Source organism: Halyomorpha halys, unplaced genomic scaffold (assembly GCF_000696795.3).
Source record: "Halyomorpha halys isolate HHAL.00 unplaced genomic scaffold, Hhal_1.1 Scaffold1247.1, whole genome shotgun sequence".
NCBI classification, from domain to species: domain Eukaryota; kingdom Metazoa; phylum Arthropoda; class Insecta; order Hemiptera; family Pentatomidae; genus Halyomorpha; species Halyomorpha halys.
The window spans coordinates 100433-111787 of NW_027109970.1; the positions used below are offsets into that span (position 1 = coordinate 100433).

At 27.8% G+C, this 11355-nt stretch overlaps 1 protein-coding gene across 1 annotated transcript in view; it reads right to left on the minus strand.

Moving 5' to 3' along the window:
• Positions 1–5139: 5139 nt before the first annotated feature.
• Positions 5140–11355, minus strand: part of tinc (tincar) — a 54316-nt gene continuing 48100 nt past the window's right edge. Inside the window, exons 8-11 of the mRNA XM_014433710.3 lie at positions 7853–7976; positions 7632–7754; positions 7313–7463; positions 5140–7225 (exon numbers count right to left, since the gene is read on the minus strand). Coding sequence (XP_014289196.1) covers positions 6669–7225; positions 7313–7463; positions 7632–7754; positions 7853–7976 — 955 coding nt within the window. The 3' untranslated portion in view covers positions 5140–6668. The remainder of the gene's footprint in view (positions 7226–7312; positions 7464–7631; positions 7755–7852; positions 7977–11355) is intronic.

Below are 11355 nucleotides of genomic sequence, written 5' to 3' on the forward strand. Positions count from 1 at the left end.
CGAAGTTGCGGGAATTTATTTTTCAAACGAGCAGCTGGGAATCGGTCACCTCCGGAGACTCTCGGCTCCGTTCGGGACCGGCAGTATGCTCACGTTCGGAAAAAATGGGCTTCCGCCATTTTGGGGGAGCTGATGGAAACAATTACCTGCTTTAGTTGTAAAAAATCAGGTCACCTAAAAAAGGAATGCTGGTTTAACAAAGAAAATAATAGATGACGCAGGATATATGGACCCTCGGATACACAAAAGCCCCAACCAAGAAAACAGCATAGAGCATCTTTGGCTAAAGAATTTGCCTTATGTGCAATACATATTTGGAGGAGGAAAGAACCAAAGAAACAAAGAAAGATGGAAGGAGTACAGATAAAACTCACCTAGGAAAAGTTAAAACGAAGACACATAGCAAAGGTGATAAAAACAACCCTAACTTTCAGAATGTTTTGATTCTAAAATTACCAGATGACCCATTATCTGTTACCAAGGTAAATGAAAATGAGAATAAAGTCATCCTTTCCCAGGAAGTAAGCATTGTAGAGAGTGATGAATACTTCGAAGACAAAGTTTCTGCACCAAAAGAACAAGTGACATCAACAACAAGCATTAAATGATGAAGAATCTGGTTGTGAATCCAAAGCACCTACACTATTAACTGATGTTGAACATGAAGATACTAGAAGATCATTTAAATATGAGTTAAATTGTGATTAAGGTCCTGATGGTGATAGCGGTGAAGTGTTGATGAAAATAAAAGTAACAAATGAAAAAACTAAAGAAGGAGAAGGTAAGAAATATACTCATAGAAAGAACAAGAAAACACTCAAAGGAAAAGGGGATTTAGTGATGCATAGAGTATTGTTAAACCTTCTATTGATGCATTTCAGAAATTATTTTGATGAAAATTATAATCCTGAATATGAAAAATCTAGATGCAGTCGAAAAGGGAGAGGTCCAAATCATCAAAAAAAGACAAAAGACCTGTTAGGACTCGATGAAGTGTTTGTTGAAACATTAAATAATATAGAGTGATGCAATAAAGTTAAAAATAAAATAAATAAATAAAACAAAGTAACAAATAAAAGGAAATAATAATACAAATTTTAAGAAGGAAATTGTTGTAGAAAATTGGTATTATCATTTAATATGTAAATATTGTTCTAAATAAAATAGTAGTTGGTGACACTGCTCTCTGACAGGAAACCTTTGTTTGTGGCAGTCGGTCCTGGTGTTTGTTAGTGAAAACGTACACTCTTTGTCTTTGTTTATAAAACCCTCCCAAATTCCACAACAGTTTCACCACTGGCAATTTGACATTTCTTCTTCATCAGCATCATTACATTCTTCTAATCTTCCTTGAACTGTTCATGGTTAACTTTTTTAATCCTTAACAGCCAAAATATCTCTTTTTAGGAAATGATTTACAAATTTCATTTATAAAAAGTTTTTCACATTAGAATTTTTTTTTTTACATTAGGCAGTTTTGTGAAAAATATTTCCTTTTAATTTTTTTATTTCAAGCATATTTTCCCATCATATCCTGATCTTTATCCTGTGATCTTCAGGATGAACAATCTTTTCAGCAGTTACATTGTCAATATGATTTTTATCCTTAGTTGTGTTAATTAAAAAAAATTAAAATGTACGCTACTTTAAAAATGTTTATTTCACCATCACTTCCAGCCAATAAAATATTTCAATTTAAGACAAAGTATAGAACTAAGGTTAAAAATCAAAAAGACAATGCAACTATTGAACAGGTTGTTCATTGAGGTTTTATACTAAGAATTTCATAAAAAAATATTACTGTTACCTAAAAAAAAACATTATTTCTTAAGTTAGACATTCAAGAATAAGAATTAAGATGGAACCAAATGGAGGGAGAGAAGGGAAAAGAGAGATGATTCAGATACACAAAATAAACTCCATCAAATAATATTTATTGCCTATTTATATTTAAAATATACACATGGAACTTAGCAAATTAAAAAAGTTATAACAAATCATAATTATATAATACAGTATATACAAATATCAGTCTTTATACATAGTTACTTACAAACAAATTGCAGCAAAAACATTATGTATGGTTAATTATGTGCATACCATTAAGTGCATTTAAAATAAAAAACTATTGTTGTATGTAATGAAAATAAATGGAAAGTTCAAGATCAATATGTATCTTACACTGCTAGTTTAAGTTTTTTTTGCACAAAATTTATCTTAATTATAAATCAATTATAATATCCTTGGTAAAAATTTTAAAATATAAGTTTATTAACAATATTTAACCATTAGATTAGTTTAAATAGCTGTTTTGTATTAACTATAAAAATCTAATATGATACGTATTTTAAAGTAATGAAATTGATACCTTCAATTGATTTTAGTTTTGACCAACCTATATTTAAATTTATGATGATAAATAAAATATCGATTCTATAAAGATATTTTTTATGTTTGAATAGTGTCTCTCTTACACTTATAACTATAGCTACATGGTTCCAAGTCTGTGTTATCTAACATTAAACATGAACAAATCAGGTAAATATGAAAGAATGATATTGTTAAGTTGGAATTATTTACATAATGTAAATCAAATGATCTTATATACTTGGTCATTAACGCATGTATCATGTTACATTAATAAATAGAAGTAGTAATAGTTATTCTTGGACTTGCAATTTAGTTAGTTGGTGCAATTTGTACCAAAAATTTGATACATTAAGCAATTGTTGGTAGCTCTAATGATAGTTACAGAATATAATTTTTGGTTTCAGATTAAAATATACTACTGTTTATTGAATTATTAAAATAACTTGAATAAGAGATAATAGATAATAAACTATCCTCAGCCCCTCTTTTAAAAATGGTATAAAAAATGTAACTTAAAATATCAAAATTCTATGTTTAAAAAAAAAATTATTATACCATGTATGATTTATATTACATCTATCAAGATGATTCATGTGTGTGTATTTATAATTAATATGTATGCACATAATTCAGCAATGATGTAAGTTACAATCTTTAAAATCTAAGATTACAAACTACACAGCTATTTAATATATATACAAAGGAAATATAGTATATGTGTAAAAGGTAACATACAATAATATAACAAGTTATAAATACTAACAATTTTCATTCTTTTAAACCAAATTAATTCATTAGGTATCCATTCGATATGCATTAATAAATTCCCAAATTACTTTGAACTCAGTTTGAAACTACTTCATGTAAATATATATAATATTTCTGTTAACATTCATTATCTTAGGGTCTTAACATTAAATTGTCTATGGAATATATAATTTAAAAAAGTATTATTTTTATCTCCGTTTATATTAAATGCAGTTAATATTGTGTCTTTAGATGACTTTTTTTCATCTCACTAAATAATAATGTTGATTGAAAAAGTTCTAACATAAGCTGTATGTAGAAACAGCTAAAATGTTAAGTAAAATTGTTATACGGTTTTTCGATGATATCTAGATGTTAGTTTGCATATCTTAAAGTGAAAAAAGGTGATTTAACTTAAATATCTCAAATTATCTACACCGCAAAAAAGTAAAAAATAAAAACAAAGGAATTTGGGATTACAGAAATGTTCTAAATTTACAGTAACATTTTTTATCTAATGAAGTTTATAACCACCAACCTTCAAGTTAGTTTTGTAAATAAAAAATCAATGTTTTTGGGGATGGTAACAGTAAAATATTTCATTTTCAGAAGATTAGCTGTTTTTTTTTTTTTTTTTAACAAAAGAAGAAATAAAACCTGAATGATTAGAAGCTCGATCTGATCTGAGACATGCAATATAGTTCATTGAGTAAAAATAATAGTCTGAGCATTATATTCAACAAAAAATATTTAATGAAACCATTCAATATCCCATTGAAAATAGTGATGGGTCACTCACAAGCACGAAAATATATATGCACATAAATGTAAATTTAATAAATCTATTATTAATATACACCAATAAGACGACAAATAAATTTAAGATATGGTGAAATCCTACAATTAATTTTCCCTTTGTGAATTTTCCCATTTATTATAACACGTATGTATTTGCAAATTCAATTATATTGCATTTGTTTACAAAATCTATTTAATGTCACCCCTGAGAAATGGGAAGTCACCCCATCTTGTATTTTTAATGTTTGTTTTTTTCAGAATATCTATAAAACTAAAACAATAAGCAATAATGGAATACGACATGACATAAATTAATTTTTTATTACTATAGATTGAGGAAGATTATTAGTTTGGTAATAATAATTACTTCATGATCTTATCTAAATTAATTTTTTTAACATTAACATGAACTTTTATTAATAAATTTCATGAAATCTTAAGCAGTTATTTTTTATGATAGTGACATTGATCAAGTTTAAAATTATTTTACCTTATTTACTCAATAGAATTACAAATCTATATTTTTAGAGTTAATAAACAGAAATAATGATTTCAGATATTAATAACATTCAGAATAGAATAATAGTTGAGTTGTTATCTCTGATTCCAGTCAGAATAGTTTATTTGATGTGATCAAACACTTAAGAGACTGAGAAAAATGTTATGATATGTAGTTGAATGAGTAATATATATCTCTGATATGGTATGAAAAATGAATATCAGAATTAACGCCAATTAGCTATATTAAAATAAAAACAAAAAGAATGTAAAAATTAATTATTTGGAAAAATTAAAAAAAAACACTATATTTAAATCACTGAATAAATAAGTGCAATATTTAATTTGAAAAAAGATGTAAAACTATAAGTATTTAGTTTTTTACAAATATACTGTCAATGAATTTAAGAATTTCAAGTAAAGAATCATGTTTTTTAATATCACAAAGAGGGCAAGAATCTTTAAAAACACAGTTCCGTTTGAAATATTACTGAAAAAATATTGAATATCATGACTTGTAAACAACCAATGTTACTAAAAAGTAACACACAGTTCTGTTTGTCTTGAGAACAGGAATTTAGTAAGTTAAACCTCAGTGTGATCTCCCTTTGAAATAATAATTGTATTTAGTTTTTAATCCACAATAAATTAGTCAACAGTCATAGTAATTCAAAGTTATTTTTTAAAGTTTTATGCTTTCCTATTTTACACCTTTTTGACAAATCCATTTGGTCCAATTTAATTATTAATTATTTAATAAATTGTAGTGTAATAAAAAATTATCCCAGATAAACCACTTACAAGTAAACAAAATACAAAATATTTAATAAAAAATAGTGAACCTCATGAATAGTTTGATGGGGAGTTGTGTATCTCAATTAGGAATAAAAGCATAATATCCTTGTGCTATGGTAATTATACCTTTCAAACTAGTCAGTTTTTTTTTTTTTTAATCTTATTATGGAATACTTATAGTTACCTATATTTTTTTCTTATTAAAGGAAAAATATAAGACTATAAACTGCATTTATTAATAAAGTAATTTTAACTTCCCAGTTCATATGATTCATAATGGTTACTGAGATGTAATATATCATGGAACTGTATTATAACTTAATTTATTCTTCCTAGAAACTTACTGAGGTTCATATTATTGGTTAGTGATCATTAACTAGGGAGCTTGCTTATCATGCAATTTTATTCACTCAATGATTTGAGATTCAAGACAATTTCTCAGAATTCGAAATATATACAATTTATATAGTTATGTACTATATTTATTTCGTTGTTTAAAAGTTGAACATATAAAATATATCATTTAGATTTAAGTTTGCATAGTAATTTCAACTTACTTAATTTTTAAACAATGGTGAATTAGTGCAGGTATATCATCAGCAAAGAAACTAAGATGAAAGATTGCACATCTCAGAGATATGAGTAATGAAAGAACTATAAAACAATAATATGTAAATTATATTCTTCTAATTTAGTATCAATTGATTAAAGATTTAGATATATTAGAATTAGCATTATGAGTTTATTAGTAAAAAAAAAAAGATATGACAATGATATGTTTTAATAAACCTTTTCTACAAAAAGAAATGCTGTAAATATGAGCATCCTTTCATGTAAAAGGTTTTTGATGAAAGTTAATAGCTGCATTATCTTTTTTTCTTAATTTTTTTAGAAAATGGTATTAATTATCTATATTTATTATCAATTTATTGTCATTTTTATTGTTTTGTGTATGTTTGTAGAAATATTTGAAATACAAAATTGTATGACTTCATATCAGTTACAGAGATTAGTTTATAAAATGCTACAATTTTTATAAAAAAGTATATAATAATTTTAAATGAAGTACCAGACTTAATAGTTTTGTAGTAATAGAATATTTAAAAAGACTTAAAGTAAAACTTTGGACGGTGTAAGCTTTTGATTTTTCATTCATTAAGTTTCATAAATTTATTATCCAAATAAATTATTAAATAATAGATGAATAAAAAAAAATTGAGAATAAGTCTAGTACTTATATTTAATACTTGGTTGAATATAAATATCGCAAACATTTTTCAATTGGAGTTTCAAAAGCTGATATTTACCTTGCAATGTAAATACATACTGATAAAAAACATTGGAAGGATGTTGTTGCTGCAAAATATAAAATGAAATTTGACACATTTGTAGAAAATGATTTTCATTAGGCATTCATTAAAAAAACAGATAAATAATCAGTTAGAAAATAAACTTCTGTTTTATGAGCGGTACGTTTCCCCATCACCGCTTGAAGCCATGGAAAAGTTAGCTGAATCCCTTTCTGAGATATGCTTTAAATTAAATTTGAGTGGACTCATTAACTGGGGAAAACTGTGGTGTTGTGGATATCTGTTCACGATAGCTCTCTTCCCATATATATTAGGTGTAAACAAACGTATTCCATTATGGTGAGAAGGAATGGTTGTGTGCCTTGGGTAATTACATGGTGGATGGATTATAGGAGGAGGAATAATTGGAGGCAATGGCATGGTGGAACAATGGGGATAAGGAACACCAACTTGCTGAGTTGGAAAATGAGGTAGAGTAGCTGATTGAGAATCTGTGAATGATATCATTTTCATGTTTGTACTTCGACCGAATTTGTCTTGTAGGTTATTTTGGGCTGCTATGTTTTCATTTTCAACTCTACGGCAGATAACTACTTCACCAGTGTCTTGTGGATTAATTTCCCTTTGTAAAATTCCATTATTCCAATGTTGGTTTGTTTGCTTTTCATTTTGATTAATTTCAGCTTTTTGCTGTCCTGATTGATTACCTGAAAATTCAAAATTTAAAAGAAAAAATAATTGAATGTTTGAAGGAGAATAATCGAATGTACTATATTATTATTTTTATTTAATACCTGTATTATGACTTTCTCTACTTGAATTTGAGTGAACTCCACTGGATGTTTCAGAGTGGTCAGGGGGCGATCCAGAGATTTCTGAATCTGATCGTGGAGTAAGATCGTGAGGCATGCCAGAATCTGCTCGAAGAAGACATCTGGGAGTAGCCTGTGACAAGAATGGTAATAAAAAGAAAAACAATCACAAGGATTTATTAAGCCATAATTATGGTCTCTTAAAATTGATTGAAATAGATATTTTATAGGCACAAAAGTAATAATTGAAATTTTATTAGAGTAAAATTTTTATTAAATTGATTAGAAAAAGAAAGCTTACTGGTGTATCAGAAGAAGGTGGCATAGGTATTTCAGATGGTTCAGGTGTGATTAAAGGACTAGGATCTTCATAATCTCCACAAGCAGGAACTAAACCTTTACATTCAGTGGAAGCATACTGAACCTTAATAAAGAAGCAAGAAATACAGGTTCATATAAATAAACCAATAAATTTGTCTCAAATTAAATCACAAAATTATACAATTTAGAATGACAAATTACCTTGTTTAATGCAGATGTTTTTAAATATATATCATCTTGCATTGCAATAGCACTTTTTGAATTTGAAATTGGTAGTTCTCTTAGTCTTGCATAATCCCCATCATCACCATCATCTTTATGAGTGCTAAAAGAAAATATTGATTGATATGAATAAAAAAAAAAAAAATTGGTACCTAGAACATTTAATGTACAAATTGAATTTTACTAAAAATAAATATGTGTATTACAGATGCATAATAATATTGTAAATATGTTTTATCACAGAGTTAAAAGTAGAACATACAACATCCAAAATACACTCATTTGCAAATAGAGAGGATCATTGAAATAATCAATATTCAAAATTTTGAGTGTTTAGTACTTCTCCAGTGTCACATCTGTGGATTGTTCATATTGATGATAAAAAAAGTTTAATGGAAAAAAATATTTCAAAACTTGAACAATATCCCTTTTTATTTACCTTTCTGTATAAAAATAGGAATTTTCATCAGTCTCTAGTCCCATTACACCTTTTGTTTACTTGACTTCCTTTTCCCCTTTAAGCATTGTTTTTTCATTAAACCTTTTTGAAAATTATTATAGGGAATTAAAAAAAATCTAACACAGCTTCCTATAGCAATTAAACTTGCAACTGTTGCCCTTTTTGTAGAGGTGTCATATTCACAGAAATATGGCACCAATGCAGTAGGTATTTTGGATACTCACATGTTGGAGGGCTTCAAAAGTCTACAACAATACTTAACAACCACCTGAAAGCTTGCTTATGAGTTGTTTTCAGCTTTTAATGAGTGAATCAACCTACTTACTGTAAGAAGAAGCTTAAAAGAACACATTGGGGATTGAAACAACAAAGACCTATGTGTATTCCATTGCTCAATCTAAGAGTATAAAGTTCAGGGACTTCAATTTGTTATTGTCATAGACTGATGGTGACTAGAATAATATCTAGTCACAGATGTGTCTGCATTTTTAATGCACTATGATTCTAACCCAGCAAGATTTATCAGGATACATAAAATTTTAGGGAGTAATACAATACCCCCCTCCTCCCCCTGGTCTGCTTTGTTAATCCACTTGGAAAAGGCTCTATTATAATGTAAGGGTACATTTCCACAGATACTTAAACATAGCTTGTGTTGAGAAATGAAATTGTAACTGTTCAGTCTTACTTTGAAATGGTCTTAGCATCAATGGTTGCATCAAAGCATCAACCTTTGGTAACTGCAATTCGTCCAGGATTTATGCTATTAGATGAAAATGTTAGAATTTACAGAACTAGACTAATTAATTCTTACAAAATCAAGCCAAGGTCAGTCTGATTGTTTGAGAGACCATATTTCCATTGAATATTTACAGCATAAATTTCAAAGGCAGAGTTTAGGAAGGGGTATCCTACTTCAGATTCTTGGTGGAGGATCCCACAAGATAACTTTAAGTTGCTAAAGAAAAGTATATCTAGGTGTCTTTAACCTATGATTAGTGCTTTAGAGTTATCAACACTATACAAGAAATGTAAAAAAATTTTAACTTTTGCAAAAAGTGAAATTTATTAATATTTTACAATATTAAAAGATAAATAAAGTAAAAAGATTCAGAAATGTAATATTTAATTAAAATAATATATTTTTATTGTATATTGGCATTAATCTTGACCTCCACTCAGACCACAATCTCCTGGTTTTTAATCTTTTTTGACAGGACTTCTACATTCATTTAAAATGTGAAAATAACTTTCGTTTTAAAAAGTTAAAATCATTCATGAAAAATTAAGAAATATTTTCATTGTATTTTATACGATCCACCTTATTTGTAAATGAGTATATTACTTGTGAAAAGTTTACGGCAATGGTTTTGAATTCACTAAAAACACTAACACCAAAAGACTTCTTAAAAAAAAATAAATAAAGTCAGATTCGTTTTTAGCATTCTTCTAAACCCTTTTAAAATTAAAAAAATTCTTGACTTGAATTTTAGAGGATATTTTCGAAATAGTATTGGCAAAAAAGTTTCATTAAAATTGGTGGTCCTACATCCATAGCCACCCCGTATCAGTTATGTCTACAATTGCTTAAAAATGAGAATTCTTAAATATTTCCATAAATACCAATCATCCTTTGAAGAGCTGACCTTAGGCTACTTATTCACTTTAGCAAACGCCCTGAATGAACAACCCCGAACATGTGGGTTTAGGGTGGGGAGATGAGCAACCCCACTCCACAAGAGCATTTAGCCACTGTGAGCACCTCCGAACAAAAAGCTCAGTCTGTTCAGGGGATCATGTTTGTCTAATCTACCAGATATCGATACCACCTAAATATCGATTCTACCTACAATGGTGAACTGAAAATTAGCTGTCACCAGTTTTTTTTTCTGATTGGAGAAGTTTGTCGGGGGGTGCCGTCAGCTAAGAACAACATAAATAAACAAAACCATATTTATTTATTTTATGCCAACGTTTTGACCTGAGTTTCAGGTCTTCATCAGGGCTATAGAACAAAAGAGATAACAACATTTAGAGAAACATCAAATTGAAAAGGAATAGTATACAAACAAATTTGGAATTATAAAAAATATTGAATTGAATCATAAATGATAAAAAATTGATAACTGATAATTGAATAGTAAAAAAAAATTGATTGATAATCGTGGAATTAGATGGTAGTAGATTAAAAACAGTGAAAGATGAAATATAATATCATGTAGGTAAGAAGATATGTATAATATAAGATATGCAAGTAGTGTCTAAAAAAATGAAAAAACAAGTATTGAATCTACAAATTGAACAATATGACAGAAAATGAAATATAGTGAGTGACTTATATCTGAATTACAGTGTGAGTATTAACTTATATACCTATACCTAAAAATATAAATATATATATGTGTGTGTCTAAGATAACATATATATATATATATTGTAACGATTTTAAAATTAAAATAAAAAGAATTTTAATCGTTTTTAAACTATTTTCAAATATAAAAAATAATTTGGGTTCAAATTAAGAACTTTAATACTACATAGATAATTGAATTTTATTATACTTTTATAATATAAAAAGACTCTTAATCTCAGGGCATGTTGCTAGGCAATCAGAAAACAGACACTTCTTATAATTACACTTAATTAAATTAAAATCTATTTTACACATGTATCTATTTTTATGCATAGCAAGACTAACCAAGTTCACAATCTTCTTTTGATGATTCTTGGATCTTCTTTTTTCTATTATGTCCTATTGTCCAAAATGGCTTCCTACTCTTGCTGGACAGATATTGATGAGGACCTCCTCATCCTGGAGACATCATTTCACCTGCGCGCCCAAACAACGAATAAATTCTCCAACACGAAAACCTGCCTCGATGTTACATGTAAACATCGATTGTCGCACAACAGTTAGGGATTTTTGCAAATGATTTACTTTCTGAATATTATTCTTTAACACTATTTCTTGACTTCTATTTTTTCTTAAATTTACTGTATTTTCAATTATGATGGGAAGAGT